The following is a 22,658-nucleotide window of genomic DNA, read 5'->3' as shown; positions in this document are numbered from 1 at the left end:
ATTTATACTTAATGTTAGAAAGAAGGTAAGGAGATTGGGTTCAAGCCAGTGATGTGAATGTGAGTAAAAGAAAAGAAATGTCTCTCTCTTTGAAAGAACCCTGAATGGGTGAAAATCTAATACTCAATATTCTGAGGCTTGTCCCTGTCTATAAATAGAGAAATAAAGAGAAAAGAAATTATCTCCAGTCTCATTTGGGTGGTTCTTTTTAAAAATATACCCATTTTCCATGTCTCTGACTCAGGTTACCACTGACCTGACAGGAATCTTTGCCTCCAGAAGAAGGAAATCCAGCACAAAGCATTCCCTCTGTGATACCACCTGGACGGCTAGCATAATAGGAAACTTCACAGATCTTGCTGTCCAGTATAGGTACCCGCAGCTGCTGCAAACGACTAGACAGCATCCCATCTAGCAAACAATTTATGGAAGGTCAGATGAAGGGTGAAATATGATTATTACTTGGTCAGATTACAAATATGTCCAATTTTTGAATGTACAGAGTGACTTAAGCAGGCTGAAATGTTCTAAAGCAGGGGTGTCCAATCTTTTGGCTTCCCTGGGCCGCACTGGCTAAAAAAATGTTTCTGGGGCTGCGCAAATGCTGCAGCAAGACAGAGGAGGAAGCCGGCAAGATGGTATACACCCAGGAGCAGCAGAGGAAAACACTGCATCGCCCTCGACCGGGGCAACACAAAATACTTCACGGGGCTGTAGGTTAGACACCCCTGTTCTAAAGCATAATTCTCTCATTGCCATAAAAATTCCCAATTTCTCAATATTAAAATATCTGGAAACGGTAAACAAGCATCATTATATTTTTTCATAAGTTATAGTTAGGACTAGGGATATTTCTAGAAACATGATGAGATAAAGACCAAATGGCTCATCTAGTCTGTCCATCCTTAGTAACCATTATCTTTTTCTCTCTCTGAGAGATCCCACGTGCTTATCCCAGGCCCTCTTGAATTCAGACACAGTCTCTGACTCCACCACCTCTTCCGGGAGACTGTTCTACCACCCTTTCTGTAAAAAAAAAAAGTATTTCCTTAGATTACTCCATAGCCTATCACATCTTAACTTCATCCTATGCCCAGTGGTGTACCAAGAGCAAGGCAGGGGGTGCAGACTGCCCCGGGTGTCAGCCCATGGGGGGTGCACAGCCAGCCGGGTCTGGAATCTCCCATGCTGCTCTAAACGGCACCTCAGCGCAACTGCTGTACTTATTCCAGAGCAGAGTCGGCAGCTGCAATGAAGTACAGGAAGGTCCCGGGATGAATCAGTCTACTGCTTGTGCTCCAGAAGAGGTAAGTGATGTCAGAGGGGGTGGACCGGCAGCCGCAGTCATCATGGGACCTTGCCGCAACTGCCTGCATCTGCCAGCCCACCCCCTCCAACATCACTTACCTCTTCCAGAACAGAGACAGCAGAAGCAGTCATCGCAGGACCTTGCCGATTTGGATGGAGAGAGAAAGAAGCATAGCAAGGTGGTGGAAGGAGAAGGTGGAAGGGGGTCAGGGTGGTATGGAAGCGTAGTGAAGGGAGAGAGAGGGTCAGGATGGTATGGAAGGATGGTGGAGGGAGAGAAAGGGGGAAGATGCTGATGGCATTGGTGTGCAGGGAAACGAGAGAGAGACATAAGGGGGAAGGATGCTGCATGGAATTGGGTTGGAGGGAAAGAAAGGGGGCAGATGCTGATGGAAGTGGGGGGAAGGGAGAGGAGAGAGTGAAATACCAAACCATAGTGGTGTGGGAGAGGGAAGAAGAGGAGAGAAGAGAGATGCCAGACCACAGGAGGAGGGAAGAGAAGAAGATGGATACCAGACCAATGGGGGGTGAAGGGAGAGATGGAAGGGGGAGGCATAAAGTTTCTGGAAGGGGAATAGAAGGAGAGAAGATGCCATATAGAAGAGGCAGAGAGAGGGTAGATAGAGGATAAAAGGAAGAGAGTGACAAGAAGATGAGGAAAGCAGAAACCAGAGAAGACAAGGTAGAAAAAAAAAATTCTATTTATTTATTTTTTTGCTTTAGGGAGAGATACATCGCTGTTTCTGTAGTGTTGTATTGTATGCAGAGTCCAACTTCTTGGAGCTTCAGTTTAACCTTTGTCTACATATTTCTATTTTTTCTCCACTTTTACAAAACTGTAGAGCATTTTTTAGCGTGGCTCTGATGATCAGAATTCTATGAGTGTCTGAGCTGTTAGCACCATGGCTAAAAACCACACTACAGTTTTGTAAAAAGGGGGAGGGGTTAGTTTGTGATTACATATTCCATACTAGGCAAAGGTGTTTTCTGTGTTCTGTGTGTTCGAAAAGACATGGTTTTCTTTTAGGATTGACTGTGTAGGATTGATCTGTACTAGTCTGGCTTGTTTAGTTTTACAATGGGTGTATTGATGTCGTACTGCTCACTGCAGTATGTAAGATGCTACCTTTTCCTAGTGAGGTGGCACTCTTAGGGGGCGCTATGGTACGTTAATGGAATGGATAATGAATAAGATGTGTTTGTGGAGTTTTTCTACAAAAATGCCTGCTTTTTGCACGGTTCTGGGTAACTAGTTAGATACAAGCACATGTGTTAGTTAAGGCCACGCCCAATAGAAGCGTATGAAAAGTTGGTGAATAAAAATCTGAATATGGATATAGCTAAGGCCAGAAAAACACACTACAGATTAATATTAAAGAAAAGCACAATAATATTCTCTTTATATATTTTGCTATTAAGCTGGATCATAGAGGAAATCAGGTATAGATATATATAATATATATAGAGGGAGATTAATGACTCCATTTTGGTTCTCTGTCTTTCTGTATCTTCTTCTTGGCTTTACTCTATTTTGTGTCAGTGACTTTCTGTCTGTTATTTGCTCTCTTTGTTCAGTTTTTCCCGCCTTGAGCTTCATGTGCTTAAGCCAGTTAGGAAGAGCATATTAGACTCCATATTCCAAACTGGGGTATAACAGAGAAAGCCTTCATGTATTAAGTGTAAATGCAATATACCATGTTGTGGATGAGAGGGGCCCCGAACGAATGTGAATGAGTAGTGTATGAATGTATATTGAACATGAGAATTGGTTTTGCAAAACATATTTTATATATTTGAAACTTAAAGGGAGCCTAAGAGGCAACATCTGGAATTTTTAGGTTAAAGCCAAGAACACCGTTACCATGGAAACCCTCTAGAGCACAGGTGTCAAAGTCGGTCCTCGAGGGCCAGAATCCAGTCGGGTTTTCAGGATTTCCCCAATGAATCTGCATGAGATCTATTTGCATGCACTGCTTTCAATGCATATTCATTGGGGAAATCCTGAAAACCCGACTGGATTCCGGCCCTCGAGGAGGGACTTTGACACCCCTGCTCTAGAGGTTCAACAAAGGTCAGCTAGGTTGATCTCCAGTATAGGAAGGGATCTGGGTCTTCTGTGTGTGTGTCAGTGAAACTTTGAAACTGTCAGTTTTCCAAAGCAAGTTTTGCGTCTGACACAGACAAACTGTTTGATTTCACCTTTTTGAGAATGACAAAAAGAGTATTGGATATGTTCATAATATGTTCATACATATTCAGAAATTAATATAAACAAAAATATGACTTTATAAACTATGTCTGAGTTTGAAAAACTTGTAAAGGAATTTCTTTGTCCAAACTTAAGGCCAGCCTCTGTTAATGGATTGGCTGATAAGTAATGATGTCATGCAAGACAAAAGGTACATATTGGGGAGCAACAAATTAAGGGGTTGAGATCTTTGTCAGAAAGGCCAGCGTTTGGCGTCTGTAAAGATCTTTCAGATGATGCAATAATCTTCTTCCTCCACTGCCGCGTGGAGGAAGAAGGAGCAGGCAGCAGTTGGAAGAAAAAGCTTGAAGAGCGAGGTCAGTAGTCTGAAGCACAGGATCCGGGAACTGGAGGGACTCTACATCTCAGAAGACCCGTTCCAGGCAGCCGAAGACCCTATGAGAGAAAGGCACATCGAGGAACAAGTCAGGGAGCTCGAGAAGTTCATCGAAGATGCCTACAGAAGAGTGGAAGAATAAGAACATGAGCAGAGCAGGAACAAGGAAGATGCACTAAACAGAGGACTAGAACCACCTGACACCAAGGCAGAAGGAACCCATGGAGGAAACTTCCAGGAAGAAGAGGCAAGATCCTACCAGTGCATAGAGGGAGAAGAAACGAAGCACACCAAGGACACAGACCTGCGACCGCAGCGGAAGCTGAAAAAAAGAGAAATCTGCAATCCTGGTAGGAGACTCAATCCTAAGGCAGGTGGACAGTCACATAGCAGGAGGGAGAGAGGATCGGCTGGTGACCTGTCTCCCAGGAGCAAGAACTAAGGACATCGTCGACAGAATTGAAAGGATCCTGGAAGGAGCAGAGACGGAAGAGACGACAGTGATAGTCCACATCGGGACAAATGATGTCACCAGGAGAGACTACAGCAGGAATGCACTTATCGAACAGTTCAAGATCTTAGGAAGGAAGCTGAAGATGAGGACACAGAGGATAGCGTTCTCGGAGATCCTGCCGGTACCGAGGGCTGATGTGAAGAGACAGACGGAACTACAATCAATAAATGCGTGGATGAGGAGATGGTGTGAGGAAGAGGGATTTCACTTTGTGAGGAACTGGACAACGTTCTGGGGCAAGAACAAGCTCTTCAGGAGAGATGGACTACATCTGAGCACAGCGGGAACTAGACTACTAGCAAACATCAGGAGAGGAATGGAGCAAGCTTTAAACTAAGAAGAAGGGGAAAGCCGACAGTCAATCAGGTGTCGATGAATCGGAAGACAGTATCCCGAGAAGATACTGAGTGGGGAAAGTGTTGTGAAGACACTAACGGCACAAAACAGGAGCTGAAAAATCAAGGGAGCCAGATGAAACAAGAGGAGGTTAAGAGGAGTGTACTACAAGCGGAAGACAAAATGGAGCAAGATGAAGGGGAGGATCAAGGGGATGACAAGGGAGACAACAACTATGAGTCTGCAGGACAGGTAGGGGACAGAAAGAAAAATGAAACACAAGGGAAAATAACAAGGAGGAAAAAATACCATGACCTGAACTACATGTACACTAATGCAAGAAGCCTAAAGAACAAAATGGGGGAACTAGAAGTCATGGCAAACGATGAGAAGCTAGCCATCATAGCGATCACGGAAACATGGTGGAATGAGGAAAACAAATGGGACATAGTACTGCCAGGGTACAAGCTCTACCGAAGAGATAGGATGCATCAGAAAGGAGGAGGAGTAGCACTTTACATAAAGGACACCATTCACTTAACCAGAGTAGATGCAGCAACAACAAATGACCAACTGGAATCACTATGGGTCAAAATACCAGGAAGAAAGGGAGCCGAGCTAAAGCTTTATTACTGCCCACCCAGGGCAAACTGAAGCAAAGGACACAGAACTGGGAGCCGAGTTGAGGCGGGAATGCAAAATCGCAAACACCGTAGTTATGGGAGACTTCAACTATCCCGGGATAGACTGGAGTCTTGGAGTTTCAAAATGTACAAAGGAAACGGAGTTCCTGGAGGCTGTACGGGACTGCTTCTTGGAACAGCTTGTCAAGGAACCAACGAGAGGGACGGCTATTCTGGATCTAATCCTCAATGGGCTGAATGGACCTGCCAAGGAAGTGGAAGTAGTGGGACCATTAGGAAACAGTGATCACAACATGATCCAGTTCAAAGTGGAAATAGGAGTGCCAAAGGGGAAGAGAACCATTGCAACAACGTTTAACTTCAAGAAAGGGAACTATGATGCTATGAGACAAATGGTGAAGAAGAAACTCAGGAACAGCTCCAGGAAAGCACAGACGGTGGAGCAAACCTGGTCCTTTTTCAAAGACACAGTAAACGAAGCGCAAAACCTATATATACCCAGATTTAGAAAAGGGTACAAAAAGAATCAAGCAAAAGACCCGGCATGGATAACCAATGAAGTCAAGAATGTGATAGGGGACAGGAAAAAATCATTCCGGAAGTGGAAAGAGGATAAAACCGAGGAAAATTGGAAAGAGCACAGGAAGCATCAGAAAAGCAAAAAAAAGAGTATGAAGAGAGACTTGCAAGGGAAGCACGGAATTTTAAACCGTTCTTCTGATATGTGAAAGGAGGTGGGACCTCTGGATGAGGGAGACAGGAAGAGAGTGGTGAAGGAGGAAGAAGAGGTGGCAGACAGACTAAACACGTTCTTTTTGTCAGTCTTCACAAAGGAGGACACATCCAATGTGCTGGAACCGGAAAAAATCTTCAAGGGGGATCAGGAGGGAAAATTATCATGCATGGAGGTAAGCCTTGAAGATGTACTCAAACAGATAGATAGATTAAAAACTGACAAATCTCCAGGCCCAGACGGAATCCACCTGAGAATACTGAAAGAGCTCAGAGACGAAATGGCGGAGTTGAGGTAGCAGATTTGCAATAGAGAATGACACGGTGGCAAAATTCATCACCGTTCCCGTCCCCACGGATAACCGCGGTAAACCATCTTCATGTCATTCTTTAAGGAGAGAGGGAAGAATCAGAGTATGAATGGCCACAACCACTGACCCTCAAGCTTTGCTTTGAAGAATGCTGGTGTAGAAAGACTGAGGCTGAAATAGACACTAAAAAATGACATGGGATTATTTCCCACGGTTATCCGCGGGGACGGGGACGGTGATGAATTTTGTCACCGTGTCATTCTCTAAGTTTGCAACCTATCCTTGAAAACAGGGGTAATTCCGGAGGACTGGAGGATAGCGAATGTTACACCTATCTTTAAAAAAGGATCCAAAGGCGACCTGGGGAACTACAAACCTTAACCTCAGTTCTGGGGAAGATGGCCAAATCATTGATCAAGGACAGTATCAATGAGCATATAGAAAGAAATAATCTGATGAGAACAAGCCAGCATGGTTTCTGTAAAGGAAGATCATGCCAAACGAACCTACTGCACTTCTTTGAGGGGATAAGCGAACAATTGGACAAAGGTGACCCCATAGACATCGTATATCTGGACTTCCAAAAAGCCTTCGACAAGGTACCCCATGAGCGCCTACTAACGAAACTGTGGAACCATGGGGTGGAAGGGGAAGTGCACAGATGGATCAAAAATTGGCTGGCAGACAGGAAACAGAGGGTAGGAGTAAAGGGACACTACTCTGACTGGAAAGGGGTCACGAGTGGCGTCTCGCAGGGGTCAATACTGGGACCGCTGCTGTTCAATATATTCATAAATGACCTGGAGTCAGGGATGAAGTGCGAAGTTACAAAATTCGTGGACGACACAAAACTCTCCAGTAGGGTTAAAACTGTGGAGGAATGCAAAGAACTACAAAGGGACCAAAACAAACTGAGTGAGTGGGCAAACAAATGGCAGATGAGCTTCAATGTAAAGAAATGTAAAGTCTTGCACATAGGGAAAGGAAACCCGATGTATAACTACATGATGGGGGGATGGTACTGGGAGAAGGCAAACTGGAAAATGACTTGGGGGTTTTAGTGGATAAAATAATGAAGCAGGCGGCACAATGCGCAGCGGCCTCAAAGAAGGCGAATAGAATGTTGGGCATTATCAAAAAAGGTATCACTACCAGAACGAAGGAAGTTATCCTGCCACTCTATCGGGTGATGGTGCGCCCGCATCTGGAGTACTGCGTTCAATACTGGTCGCTGTACCTTAAGAAGGATATGGCGATACTCGAGAGGGTCCAGATAAGAGCAACAAAGATGATAAAAGGCATGGAAAACCTTTAATTTGTTGAAAGGCTAGAAAAGCTGGGGCTCTTTTCCCTGGAAAAGCAGAGACTTAGAGGAGACATGATAGAAACTTATAAGATCATGAAGGGTATGGAGAAGGTAGAGAGGGACAGATTCTTCAGACTAGTGGGGGCAACAAAAACAAGAGGGCATTCGCAAAAATTGAAAGGAGACAGATTCAAACAAATGCTAGGAAGTTCTTCTTCACTCAGAGGGTGGTGGACACCTGGAATGTGCTTCCAGAGGAGGTGGTAGGGCAGAGTACGATTTTGGGTTTCAAAATGGGATTAGATGATTTCCTGAAGGAAAAGGGGATTGAAGGGTTACCATACAGGATATTAAATGATTAGGGAATAGAATGTTTTAGGTATAAGATCACTTACAGGTCATGGACCTGGGGGGGGCGGCCGTGGGAGCGGACATGCTGGGCATGATGGACCCATGGTCTGACTCGGCAGAGGCCATGCTTATGTTCTTATGTTTTTATTATGGCAATAAACAAAATAACTATTTTAATAAAATTTGCATCGTGTGTCATTTTCTATGTACTTTTTACCCACCTATGAGCAAACCTGGCTGCTCAAATTGGCACCCCAGATGGGACTGCCGCTTTAGAGTACGCTTGTGTCAAATTACCCTTCTTACTAGGTACACTCTTGTGTGACATGTGGATTGTTACTAAATATCATGTTTTTCATACAGATGGGGTGAGGGGCGTCAAAAAATGATGGGCCTCAAGTGTCACATATGCTAGGTACGCCACTGCCTATGCCCTCTCATTTCAAAGCTTCCTTTCAAATGAAAAAGGCTAATCATTGATTTTACATGCAATGCTAGATTCTGATATTCTCCCTTATTTCTTTGGAAGCCCAACAGAGCAGAAAAATAGCTGGGCAAAGATCACTTAACATGTATTTCTGAGTTTGATAGTTGCTCTATGGCATAGTCCCACAAGGGATATATGTATTACCCGAGACTACATATGTGAGCCACATAGACAGCACTTATTTGCCACATTAAAAAGGAAGTGCTATCATAGGAGCAAACTTTTCAAAATGATTTGGTGTGCTGAATTCAAACTCCACACAAAATTTCCCCTCATTAGCTGGCTTATGAACCACCAACTTATACTTAAATGTCAAGAGCAATGTATTATGTAGATACAGGGAAAGTTCTGACAGTCTTTCCTCCCCCCCCATCCCCTGCAGCCAGAGCACATCATACTCTCTCCAAGTCTTTCACCAGTCCTTGCTAGTCTCTCCTCTTAGTCCATTTATACCAGTGGTCTCAAACACGCGGCCCGGGGGCCACATGCGGCCCGCCAGGTACTATTTTGAGGCCCTCAGTATGTTTATCATAATCACAAAAGTAAAATAAAACAGTTTCTTGATCATCTGTCTCTTTAGCTATAAATGACAATATTATTATTAAGACATAGCCAAAAGGAAAGATTTATAAACTATAAAGAGTTTTACCTCATGTAAAATTGTCATTTCTTTAATAAGACATTAACTATTTATTTCTGAGGCCCTCCAAGTACCTCCAAATCCAAAATGTGGCCCTGCAAAGGGTTTGAGTTTGAGACCACTGATTTATACTATACTCAGCCATTCTTTAACTTTCACCTGATTTTTCCTCTGCACAGGCATATATGGGGTAGGGAGTTTAATAGTGCTCTGCCTGCTCCATGCCCTTCATCTAATTAGCCTGCTCTGTTACTCACTTCCCCTTGACTCAGTGTTCTGTTTTAGAGAATGACACGGTGACAAAATTCATCACCACTCCCACTCCCACAGATAACCACTGGAAACCATCTCCATGTCATTCTTTAGGGAGAGAGGGAAGAATCAGAGTATGAATGGGCACAATCCCTGACCCTCGAGCCTTGCATTGAAGAATGCTGGTGTAGAAGGACCGAGATTGAGATAAGACACTAAAGAATGATAGGATTGTTTCCTGTTGTTATCCACAGGGACGGGAACAGTGATGAATTTTATCATGTCATTCTCTATTCTGTTTTCCTCTGCTCCAATGTGGATTTTTATTGGATTTGGAATTTCATTGGATTTGTATTAAGTGAATAAAGACCTACATCAGAACAACTCATCCGGAGTCTTCTTTTGCTTTCGGTTTTATCCTATCCTGTGGAATTAGTGGGCTGTTGAAAACTCATTTTTTAAATTTGGCACTTAATTTGATGTAATTTTTAGATTGCCAGTGGACATGAGAAGACTGCATTCAGGAGGCCACAACAAAAAGAGGTTGGGGGGGGGGGGTTTCTCATCAATATTTAGGTTAAGTCATTCCTACTGATAATTCTTGTTTTAATTGATTTGTGTTTTGTAAACCACATTGATCTGTTATAAATTGCAGGATACCAAATTATGATAAACACACACACATACACTAAACTAAACCAAACCTTAAGTTTATATACCGCATCATCTCCACGGATGTGGAGCTCGGCACGGTTTACAAGAACTTAAAATATAGGAAGAGAAGGAAAAAAAAGGTTTACATGACCTTATATATAGAAAAGAAGAATAAGAGTGGATAGAATTACAATTTAGTGAAAAGCCAGATTTTCAGTTGCTTGCGAAATAATTGGAGGGAGCCCAGGTTCCGCAGCAGGGTAGTAAGGTCGTTCCAAAGACCTGTGATTCTGAAAAGAAGGGATTTTCCCAGTTTGCCTGCATAGTGAATACCGTGTAGAGAGGGAAAGGATAGTTTATACCTTTGGGCGGGTCTGGTAGAGTCAGGACTCGAGGAGTTATAAGATAGTGGGATTAAGGGAGGCAGGAGCATTTGAAATGGATTCTGGAAATCACTTGGAGTCAGTGAAGTTTGGCTAGGAGTGGGGAGACATAGTCAGACTTGCGTTTTGCAAAGATCAACTTGGCTGCAGTATTCTGGATTAGCTGGAGTCTTTGAAGACTTTTTTTGATAGGCTTAAGTAGATGGCATTGCAGTAGTCTAGTTTGGAGAGGATGATGGATTGGACAAGGACGGCGAAATGTTGTTGGCGAAAATAGGATCTTACTTTCCTTAGCATGTGGAGGCTGAAAAAGCATGATTTAGCCAAGAAGTTGAGGTGGTCATTGAGGGAGAGAGAAGAATCGATAATGATGCCAAGGATCTTGTTTGAGAACTCAAGCTGCAGTGCAGCGCCTGAGGGTAGTGCGAAGAGGGTGGACAGGTGTTCTAATTTTGGGCCGAGCCAGAGTAATTTTGATTTTGATTCATTCAATTTCATCTGTACCAAGAAGGACCAGGAATGGAGTCTCATTATGCAAGCTGTAATGGTCTCGTGGAGGTTGGTGAGGTTCTGGTCTGTCTCAAGGAGGACAAGGATATCATCAGCGTATGTGTAGATTGTTTCAAGAGGGGATAATTGGAGGAGTTTCAGGGAGGACATATAGATGTTAAAGAGAATAGGGGATAGGGGTGATCCCTGAGGGACACCGTAAGATGGTGTCCAAGGAACGGACATGGTGCCATTTATGTTGACAGTGTAGGAGCGAGAGCGTAGGAAGTTTGAGAACCACTTTAGGACAGTGGAGCCAATTCCTATCTCAGAAAGTTGATAAAGTAGTATGTCATGGTGAACAACATTGAAAGCTGCAGAGAGATCGAATTGTAATAGGACAGTGAATTTGTTACGAGAATATAGTTGTTGCACCTTAGAAATTAAGGAAATTAGGAGGGATTCGGTGCTGAAGCTGGGTCTGAAGCCATATTGGTAGGGATGGAGGATGGAGAATCTCTCTAGGTAAGAAGAGAGCTGGGTGGCGACTATGGCCTCAAGACGTTTAGTTAGGAGAGGGATATTTGCTATGGGGCGGTAGTTAGATGGTAAGGAAGGGTCGAGATCGGCTTTTTTCAGATGAGGGGACGGCAATGTGTCCCATTTCTGTGGAGAACAGGCCCGATAGTAAAGCAGAATTTATAAGCCTGGTAAGGGAGGAGATGGCCTGCGCGGGAATGTTTTCGTAACGGTAAGAAGGGAAAGGATCCAGGATGCAATTGCAGGATTTCAGTTTGAGACAGAGTTTAGAGATCTGGGATTCGGATACGAGTTCAAAGGCAGTCCAGGATCTATAAGCAGGGATAGGGTTGGAGTCGTTGGGAGACTGCTGGGGGGAAAGAACTCCGTAAGGTAGTAATCTTTTCGTTGAAAAATTTAGCTAGGTTGTTTGCGGATGGGGGAAAGGGGAAAGGTGGAGTCATTTTTTGAGGTTAGGTTGCGCCAGATGTTGAACAGTGTACTATTTTGGTTTTTTGATCTGGTGATTTTATCTCCATAGAAATTCTTCCTTGCTTTTTTTAGTACTGTGTTATAGAACTTGATAGGGAAGTTGGTGGAAGCTATGATCAAGGACGACATTTGCGAGCACATCGAGAGGAATGGCCTACTGAGAACAAGCCAGCATGGATTCTGTAAGGGAAGGTCGTGCCTAACGAACCTTCTGTACTTCTTTGAGGGAATAAGCAGTCGGGTGGACAATGGGGAGCCCATAGACATCATTTACCTCGACTTTCAAAAGGCTTTCGACAAGGTGCCACATGAAAGGCTACTTAAGAAGCTGTGGAACCACGGGGTGGGAGGGGATGTGCACAGATGGATCAAGCACTGGTTGTCGGGTAGACTGCAGAGGGTTGGAGTAAAGGGTTAATATACCATGGTTGTTATTGCTGTTGTATTTTCTGTTGCTTAATAAAATAGATTTGACTTAAAAAAAAAAAAAAAAAAAAGGGTTAATATTCTGACTGGCGGGGAGTCACGAGCGGTGTGCCACAGGGATCGGTGCTGGGGCCTTTACTCTAACATATTCATCAATGACCTGGAAAAGGAGGCAAAATGTGAGGTTATAAAATTCGCAGACGATACCAAACTGTGCGGCAGAGTTAGGACCAGGGAGGAGTGTGAGGACATGTAAAGGGACCTGGACAAGCTGGAAGACTGGGCAAACAAATGGCAAATGCGCTTCAATGTGGACAAATGCAAGGTAATGCATATAGGGAAAAAGAACCCGTTGTTCAACTACAAATTGGGGGGGGGGGGTATTGTTGGGAGACAGCAGACTCGAGAGAGACTTGGGTGTGCTGGTGGATGCATCACTGAAGCCATCTGCACAGTGCGCAGCAGCCTCGAAAAAAGCCAATAGGATGCTGGGAATCATAAAGAAGGGCATAGTAACCAGAACACGGGAAGTCATCATGCCATTGTATCGAGCGATGGTGCGTCCACATCTAGAATACTGCGTTCAGTATTGGTCGCCGCACCTCAAGAAGGACATGGCGGTACTTGAGAGAGTCCAAAGGAGAGCAACGAAAATGGTAAGAGGGCTGGAACACTGCTCATACGCCGAGAGGCTGGATAGGCTGGGGCTCTTCTCTCTGGAGAAAAGGAGGCTCAGGGGAGATATGATAGAGACCTTCAAGATCATGAGGGGCATAGAGAGGGTGGATAGGGACAGATTCTTCAGACTGAAGGGGACAGCAAATACGAGGGGGCATTCTGAGAAACTGAAGGGAGACAGGTTCAAAACAAATGCAAGGAAGTTTTTTTTCACCCAAAGGGTCGTGGACACTTGGAATGCGCTACCGGAGGAAGTGATCAGGCAGAGTACGGTACAAGGATTCAAACAGGGATTGGATGGATTCCTGAGGGATAAAGGGATCGTGGGATACTGAGGGAGGAGCTGGGATGTAACACAAGTATAGGAAGTTAACCAGGTAATGAGTATAAACCAACCAGGTCGTGCATGTGCAAGACCGGAGGGCTAGGACTTTGATAGGAAGGCAGGACTTAAATGGGAAACCAAGGTGGCAAGGGAGCCCCTTCTGATGATGCAGACAGGTCTTGACCTGTTTGGGCCGCCGCGGGAGCGGACTGCTGGGCAGGATGGACCTGTGGTCTGACCCGGCAGAGGCACTGCTTATGTTCTTATGTTGTCTCTCCAGGATTGTCTGTCTGAAGGGGATTTTAATTTTTTTCCATTTACGTTCCAGGGCTCGACATTTCTGCTTTAATTCCCTGTGGTATGGAAGATACCAGGTAGCCTTGCGGGAGTGGAAGATAGGTTTAGTAGACAAAGGGGCAAGAGCACGGTAGGTAGTCCCAGAAAGGGTTACTCAATTATGCCAGTTGGAATCTGGGTCGGCATGTTTAGGAAAAGGGGGGAGTTGGTTGAGAAATTGGGTCCAGAACAGTCCACTCGTGATTTTTTTGCGGTAGGTGATAGAGTTTGTGGATCGGGATGGAGTGCCAAGATGAGACATGAAAATGGGAAGGCAGAAAGAGCCTAGAAGGTGATCAGACCAGGGAACATGTTCCCAACGGGCCTCTTCGGCAGAAGTTTTGTGCTCGGTCAGGTCAAGGAAACTTATGATGTCTAGTGCAGTGTTTTTCAACCGCTGTTCCGCGGCACACTAGTGTGCCGCGAGATGTTGCCTGGTGAGCCGCAGGGCCGCCGGGCCCGGAGCTGACAGGGGGCCCGAGGCAGGGGCGCCAGTAGCTCGCCAAGGCAAAGTGAGTCTATCACCCAGGACTCACTTTGTCTTGGCGATCTAATCTATCGAGCAGATAAGTCTTCTTCTCCCCGACATCAATTCTGCAGTCTGAGAGGAAGTTCGGGCCAGCCAATCGCTGCCTGGCTGGGCGGAACTTCCTCTCCGATTGCAGAATTGACGTCAGGGAGAGCATGCGTCGGCGTCGGCTTTGGGGCCTGTTATCCATTGGTGGGTCCTGTTCCCCGATGGCAGCGGCAGTGGCAGTGGCTTGGGGAACGGCAGGGAGAAAGAAAGAAAGGGGGCAGGCAGGGAAACAGAAGGAAAGAAGAAAAAAAAGAAAGAAAGGTCAGGGAGAGAGGAAGAAAAAGTTGGGGGAGGGAATGAGGTGTGGAGGAGAGAAAGCATACAGGCTGATAGAAGGGAAGAAAGATTGGATGCACAGTCAGAAGAAGAAAGTGCAACCAGAAATCACCAGACAAGGTAGGAAAAATGATTTTATTTTAAATTTAGCAAAGTGGAGGCAGTATTACCACAGTTTTCAAAGGAATTTGCCCAAATAACTTAATAGTTAACTGGGTAAATTCCCAGAGATGAAAACTTCCCTTCACTTACTATGCACAGTTCTGAATTTATATCTGCTGTCTATATTTTACAATATGGTCACCTTTTACTAAACCGCAATAGTGGTTTTTAGCGCAGGGAGCCTATGAGCGTCAAGAGCAGCGCTGGACATTCAGCGCAGCTCCCTGCGCTAAAAACTTTTATTGTGGTTTAATAAAAAGGATGGATGGTATATTTGTCTATTTTTGTATGTTATAAAAACCAAATACAGAGAGAGACTGAGAGCTGTTGACGAAGAGCTACGTGTGTGTCTTTCTTCGATTCCAGCCAGAATATCAGCTTTGTGTTCAGCCAAACAGGCCCAGGTTTCGCACTGAATAAAGTATTTTATAATTTTTATAATTTTTATTTTGTAATAAAGTAATTATAAAATACTTTCTTTGTGTTTATTTGATTCCTATTCAAGAGAATTACTTTATATATAGTCAATATAGGCAGAGAGTTAAATTTTTTAACATTTTCTAATGGTGGTGTGCCTCGTGATTTTTTTCATGAAACAAGTGTGCCTTTGCCCAAAAAAGGTTGAAAAACACTGGTCTAGTGTATGCCTCTTATCGTGGGTAAGGGTGGGCGAAGGAGCGGTGAAGCCTAGGGAGGTGAGGAAGTCTTTGAATTCGGTTGCATCCTTGCTGGTGTTATCGTTTAGGTGGAGATTAATATCTCCAATGATCAGTAGTCTCTGGAATTTTAGGAAGGCCCTTGTTATGGTCTCGAGAACGAGTTCAGAGGATTTGTTCCAGGGGGTTGGTGGGCGGTAAAGTAACAGGATACCTAATGGGTAGGGATGAAGTTCATCGTTGACTGAAGCTAACATGAATTCTAAAGAGGTATGGCTGCCCTTTTCAAGGAGCTGGACATCGAAGAATGATTTGTAAAGCGGAGCCAGGCCTCCTCCTTTCCGGTTGATTCTAGGTGAGAAGAGGCCATAGTAGCCAGGGGGACAGAGTTCGTTTTGTGTGAATAAATCATCTTTTTCGATCCATGATTCTGTGATGCACAAGTTAGCCCAGCCCATTAAGCAATACTTTTCTCCCACCTATTGATATTTGGGCTTGCCTGGTTTGGGGGAGCAACCGGTTTTCAAATTTTTATGCCTATAGCTCAAGTCTATCCTATTTACTCTCAACTTTCTCTTCCTAGTATCACTCCTTCCACTTCCATTCCTCTTACCATTCATGTTTCTTTCCTTCAATCATGATTTTCTCTTCCCAAAATCCTTTCCTCAGTCTCTCCCCTTTTATCAGTCCCTTCGTTACTAAGAGTCCGATGCACAAAACTCCAGCGGCCCACTAAAAATACTGGGTTAGGAATGATTTTGTTTGGCTGGGCTATGCTTAGCAAAAAAGTGCATACAAATTATATGAATGCTACCATGTTTCCACGAAAATAAGACTGTCAAATTAATTTTGGGTCCAAAAATTGTACTAGGGCTTATTTTTGGGGTAGGTCTTATTTTTTTTTCATGTACATGATCCTCTCTCACTTCTTCTCCTTCATCCCAATTCTTCCTCTTTCCTTTCTTTCCCCCACATGTGCAGCATCTTTCCTCCCCTCTCACTCATCCCCCTTGTGCCTTCCCTCTGCAGCATCTTTCTATTCCTCCCTCCGCCCTGTGGAGAACCCTTGCACAGCTTCTATCCCTCCCTTCCGTGTAGCAGATCCTCTGAGTAGCCCCTGCCCCGCCACCCCTCCCATCCTTCCATCTTTCCCTCCCATCTGAACCCCGCTGATCACGAGACCTACCTACCTCCATCCAAAGAGCGGCGTCAGCAGCACTCTAAACAGGCTGCTTCGTGGCTTTCTACCACTGGGGCCTTCTGTGTGCCGTGTTACTAATGACATCAGTGATGTGGCAGAGGGAATGTCCCGGTGGGAGAAGGCTGCGAAGCAGCCTGTTTAGAGTGCTGCTGACATTGCTTTTTGTAGGTCTCACGGTTAGAGGGTTGGCGGGATTCAGACGGAAGGGAGACATGGAAAGATGGGAGGGACAGCGGGGTTCGGTTGTGTGGCAGGGACAGGGAAGGGGTGGGGGAAGTGCTGCTGCGAATCCAGGGTCATTTGGCTTAGGCTTCCGGGGACTAGGGCTCACTTTTGGGGTAGGGCTTATATTAAGACCTATCCCAAAAATCATGCTAGGGCTAATTTTCGGGGTAGGTCTTATTTTTGTGGAAACACGGTATTTACCCTGAGCAGCCCATTAAAAGGGGGAGGAACTGTGCCAGGCACCTGCACAGAAGAGAAAGACTGCACAGACTCAGTACAGCTTCTGATCGCAGCAACTCACAAACAGTGTTTTGGTTTTCTTTTTGTTAATTTGTGACTTGCCCAGGATCAATCTTACATAATTAGGCTGTTGAGGCAGGAGCACTAACCACTGAGCCACTCCTCCATGCTGTGCAGGGCTGTGCTGAGCTCTGGTAAGCAGCACCAAAAAAGAGAGAGAGAGAAAAAAAAATCCCTAGACATCCATGCCTGGATGTTTTTTATTTTTTGTTTGCTGCTGCTTATCAAAGCTAAAGCACAGCATGGAGTGGTTAGAGCTCCTGCCTCAGCAGCCGGAGATTGTGGGTTTAATCCTTAGCAAGGTTTTAGAGTAATCTTAATACAGCTGTTGTGCATCTGTTATGTGAGTATTGTTCCACTCGTGATATACACTCACATAAAATATGCATAAACCCAAGTCAGAAATTTTTCCCAGTAAGAGGTGGGAATTCCCTTCTGTGCATCACAAGCAGTTCTATTTTAATACTAATGAGCGCTTGTAATACATTTGCATAGGGTTCTTGGTGGCTGCTAATGTGATTGGTAGAAGCACCCAAGAACCCATTTGAGAATCAGAATCTGAGCTGCCCTGCAAATAAGACTGGCTACAACCTGCCTTACTTGCAAAGCAGACTTTTGAACACTGGGGCCTAACTCCAGTGAAATTAATTTTATAGCGCTGTGCCTCTGATACAATTTGAGAACCACTAAGGACAGAAAAAAATACCTACTATACACAACACATCAGAAAGCATAAAGGTCAGCTCTGTCAATTGCCATGTCCTTCTGCCTTTTCAAAGATCGGTTAGAGGGCGAGGGAATTCTGTTCCTCCTAGCATGTATGTGTTATTTTTATGTATGTTATCTTGGAAACTGCTGAAACTCCAAGCAGTATATAAATTTTTTAAATAGATAAATAAATATCGAGGCAGGCAGCACAATAAGTTTCAAGCACTATGTGGCACACGTGCTTATTCAGGCTAATCAATCACTGAAGAGCACAGAAATACAGGGTCCCAGTTCATTCCACATGACTCAAATACACAAACATGAAACATTGCAAATATATACAGCAAAAGCTATCCCTATGTAATGGGGCCAATACAACCACAGCTCAAAGGGAAACCATTTTACTATATTAATGCTATCCCATAAATTATAATTACCTTCTTGGGTTTTTCCCCATCCAGTCACTATACATACGGAGGAGGATAGTAAAGGTTTTTGGCTGTCTGGTAAACAGATGGGCCTCACTACATCATTATAAACCAATTCCACATCCAGCTGGATCAGAGCAAGATCAGAATCATAAATCCTATAGTCGAAATTTTCATGCAACACAATTCTTCTTGCCTTCCTCACCTGTAGGAATAATTTTTAAGTATTGACAAGGTAACACATGGGACCGGATATGTAGAGAACTTAGCACAGTTACTTACTGTAAAAGGAGATTATGCACTTACCCTGGTAAGCTCTTTTCCAATAGATAGGTGAGACATTCTAGTCCATAGGGTTATTTCCCCTTACTCGCATAAGTTGTAGAAGAGAATTGTAAGTTTTTCACTCCACCTCTAGGATACATCACAGGCTAGCTGAGCTCCTCCCACCAGTTTGTACCCAAGCATAGAGAGGCACTACCATCTGTGAAGTAGAGGTACCTGCAACGATAAGCTAAACAAGTGTTCTGCTCAAAAGAAATAAAAGTGCTATTAATGCATCAACATTGGCTTCAAAGAAGCTCAGGAACTACTCCCACAACATGGAGACCATATTCACAAAACTCTCTCTAGCCCCAAAGGGCTGACCAGTCTCCACAAAAGATAGAAGCAAAGGGAAAGACATCTGATCTGAAATCTGCCAACAGGCACAGCAAGGACAGAGTGATTGTCTAGAATGTCTCACCTATCTATTGGAAAAGAGCTTACCAGGGTAAGTACATAATCTCCTTTTCCAGTGCAATAGGTGAGACATTCTAGACCAGTGGTATTCAATCCATTCCTCAGAGACCACCTGGCCAGTTGGGGTTTCAAAATCTTTGTCATTCATATTCATTGTGGATATCCTGAAAATCTGACCGGCCAGGTGTTTTCTGAAGACTGGGTTGAATACCACTGTTCTAGACCATAGGGATGTACAAAATCAGTCCCCCAACTATTCAGGGTGGGCTTGCTGCGCTGGCCTTCAAGACTGAGAACCCAAAAGCAGAGTTCTGACAGGCAGCCCCATCCACTCTGTAGAATCTGGCAAACGTGGGAAGAGACAACCACTTCGCTACCCTGCAAAACTCAGGAGGAAAAGATCTAGTTTCGGACAATGAAGAAGCCACACTTCTGGTAAAATGCACCCGAACAGAAACAGAATACTCTTTCCCTGCAAGAATGTAGGTGTTTGAAATGGCTCTATGGATCCGCCTGGAGATCATGGCCTTAGAAGCGGGACCACCATGCTTCAATGAACGGGACAGCACAGAGTGCCAGAAAGACAAAAAAAAAACCCTCAAAAAACTCATTAGTGCCCTCCAGAGAATGCAGAAGCATCCTGAGTATGCCAAGTTTTCTCAGAAGCCAATCCTGATGTTTGGAACTCATTGGCTGAAACACAGGCAAACACACTTCCTGAATGACAGGGAAAGCTGACACCATCATCTGCAAAAATGAAAGAACTGTCCATAGAGAAACTCGTATCTCCGAAATACGAGCAAAAGTGATGGCGATCAGAAAACAGTCATGAAAGCTAAGTCCAGGAGAAACGCATTCAGAAGACGCTCAAAAGCAAGGCCCGACAGCATCACATCAAGGTCCCAGACTGGGAACGGATGATTAATGGGTGGCCAGACCGATGACACCCTTTCAAAAATGAGCACTAACCGAATGCGATGTTAACTAGAACTGACCATCCCAAGATGGAAAACATAACAGACCGATCCCCAGGGTACCCAGAGACGCCACTGGGAGTACTTTATCCAGACCAGCTCGGAGAAAGGGAAGAACTTGCAAACCTGGAGCAAAACAAAGCCCTTCCTCCCCAAGTCTGGTTACCTCAAAGGAGAAAAGTTGCTTATGTCAATGTAGGCAGACACCTGCAACGACTTTATTTATTTATTTTTTAAAATTTCTATACCATTTTAGTTAAAAACGGTTTACAATAAAATTACATACATAAAATATTGAAACAGGTCAGAACAGAAACACAAAAGCAGAAAGATTCAATCCTTACAATAGGTCAAATGCTCAAATAAATAATTGCGTTTTCAGCAGTTTCCTGAATGAACTCCTATCACCACATTTCCAAATTTGACCAACAAGGCCATACCACAGTTTTACTCTTGCACATGAAAAGGTCATAGCATTCATTTCCATATACTTGGGATTGGCCTTTGTTTTCAACCATGCTGAATTTTCAGAGTGCAATGATCTTGATGGTTGGTAAACAGACATCAAACTCTTAAAAAATTTGGGAATCGTGCCATATAGAAATTGATAACATAGCATAATTACTTTATATTGGATTCTAAATACAACTGGTAGCCAATGCAGTTGTCGGAGATATGGGGTAATATGTTCATATCTTGGTGTTCCGGTTATCAATCTGGCTGTGGTGTTCTGGATCACCTGCAATGCCCTGCAGTGGAACAAATGCTCCAAATATTGGAAAATAGATTAGGTATGATTGAAACACAAAGTAACACATTGCAGGCTGTTTCACTATCAGCTGTAAAAGATTCTACATCATTGCATTTAAAAATGGAAATGTTAGAAAATATGCATCGGGGGAAGAACCTCCGCTTGGTTAATTTCCCAGTAACTCACTTGTTATCACCAGAAATATTATTAAGAAAATACTTTAAGGAAATACTGGGATTACCCAATGCATATAGTTTTCCAATAAATAATTGCTATTATATTCCCCAGAAGAAAAAGCAAACTGTGCAGGATGTGGACCATCTGGTAACAGATGATGTTAATTTGACAGAGTTTTTAGAAGATTCTCAAGATGTTATTCAGACTCGGTCCACATTGATTATAACATGCATGAGTGAGACAGATAAAATGTTGTTAATGAAACTCTACTTTAAAAATAGACTGACCAAGTTCTGTGGGGATTTGGTTAGTATATTTCCAGATGTCTCAAGAGTTACTCAGTTTAGAAGAAAAGAATTTTTGAAATTGAGAACTAGAGTAGGGACACTTGAGGCATCATTTTTCTTGAAGTTTTCTTGTAAATGTCTGGTTAAGATACAAGATACTGAATTTGTCTTTTGGGACCCCATTCAATTGCAACAATTTTTGGTAGCTCGTGAACAGAAGTGAGATTTCTTTTCTTTTTCTTTTATTTAATTGATGAGGAATTAGGGTAGGAATGTCAAAATGTCCTAAATTTAGTTGGGAATGATTTGAGTTCATTGGAACTCAACCATTTCTTTGTTTTCCTTTAAAATTTATTTGAAAATAAGCAATATGTCTCCCCTTTTTAGTGGGCTTGTAAAGGATTGTTTTTTTTTTTTGTATTATTTCTTGAAATGAAAATTTGTATGGAAATCCTTTTTTTCTTTGATATCTTTATGATATTGTAAAAGTATTAAACTCGATAAAAAACAAAACAAAACCAAATGCTCCAAATAGTCTGTATGATCTACGGCTGCGCGCTCATGAGCCAAGCCAGAAGAGCAGAGCGACCTGGAACTTCCATGACAACTGGGCCCGAGTGAGAAGGACCGGGATATGCTCAGGTACAAACTACACCAAGCTCTCAAACCACAGTCTTTGAGGCCAGTCTGAAGACACTCCGAAGGACTCAGCTTGGATGACTCTCAAGCCACTGAAGCACCTCTGCCTGGGCAGAAAGATGTAACGAAGAACGTCTGTAGGACACAGGTGTACTCGAGCCCCTCACTTCTGGGCTTGAATTTTTATTTTTTATTTTTATTTTTTTATTTTATTTATTCAATTTTTCTATACCGTTCTCCCAGGGGAGTTCAGAACGGTTTACATGAATTTATTCAGGTACTCAAGCATTTTTCCCTGTCTGTCCCGGCGGGCTCACAATCTACCTAATGTACCTGGGGCAATGGGGGGATTAAGTGACTTGCCCAGGGTCACAAGGAGCAGCGTGGGTTTGAACCCACAACCCCAGGGTGCTGAGGCTGTAGCTTTAACCACTGCGCCACACACTCCCCTCAATTTGCAGCCGACATGATGCTCTTTTCCCCAGGCACGGTCAAGAAGTCGATGCAGGGCTGACATCAGCACCTCACAATCGCCTGAAGTGCTTGAGGTGATAGGGTCTAATCTCTGGTGTCTAGAGTCTGACGGCTGATGAAGTCCGCTTGAATATAGCCCACTCCAGCCACATGCGCTGCCGTCAGTGTTGGGAGATAACGTTCTGTCTTAAGGAAAAGGTGCGACTCCACCTGCCCCTCCAGAGACCTCAACAAGTCTTTTAGGGCTAGATGAAGGACCTGGAGCACCAGCTGAATGAAAGACCACTTCCTCTGTAATGGAGTTCAATTGTCCT

The 22,658-nt window shown here is 43.9% G+C and overlaps 1 protein-coding gene across 3 annotated transcripts in view; it reads right to left on the bottom strand.

Moving 5' to 3' along the window:
* OVCH1 (ovochymase 1) overlaps positions 1–22,658 on the bottom strand; it is a 413,341-nt gene that overhangs the window by 184,821 nt on the left and 205,862 nt on the right. For 2 of the 3 annotated variants that reach the window (XM_033953446.1, XM_033953444.1), the window contains exons 18-19: positions 18,311–18,506; positions 257–411 (exon numbers count right to left, since the gene is read on the bottom strand). The exons of the other annotated variant lie outside the window; for it this stretch is intronic. In XM_033953446.1, coding sequence (XP_033809337.1) covers positions 257–411; positions 18,311–18,506 — 351 coding nt within the window. The remainder of the gene's footprint in view (positions 1–256; positions 412–18,310; positions 18,507–22,658) is intronic. 3 annotated transcript variants of the gene reach the window in all.

The sequence above is a fragment of the Geotrypetes seraphini genome, chromosome 7 (assembly GCF_902459505.1).
Source record: "Geotrypetes seraphini chromosome 7, aGeoSer1.1, whole genome shotgun sequence".
Classification (NCBI taxonomy): Eukaryota; Metazoa; Chordata; class Amphibia; order Gymnophiona; family Dermophiidae; genus Geotrypetes; species Geotrypetes seraphini.
The sequence above is the reverse complement of the archived record's forward strand: the minus strand, read 5'-3'. Positions and strand labels throughout refer to the sequence as shown.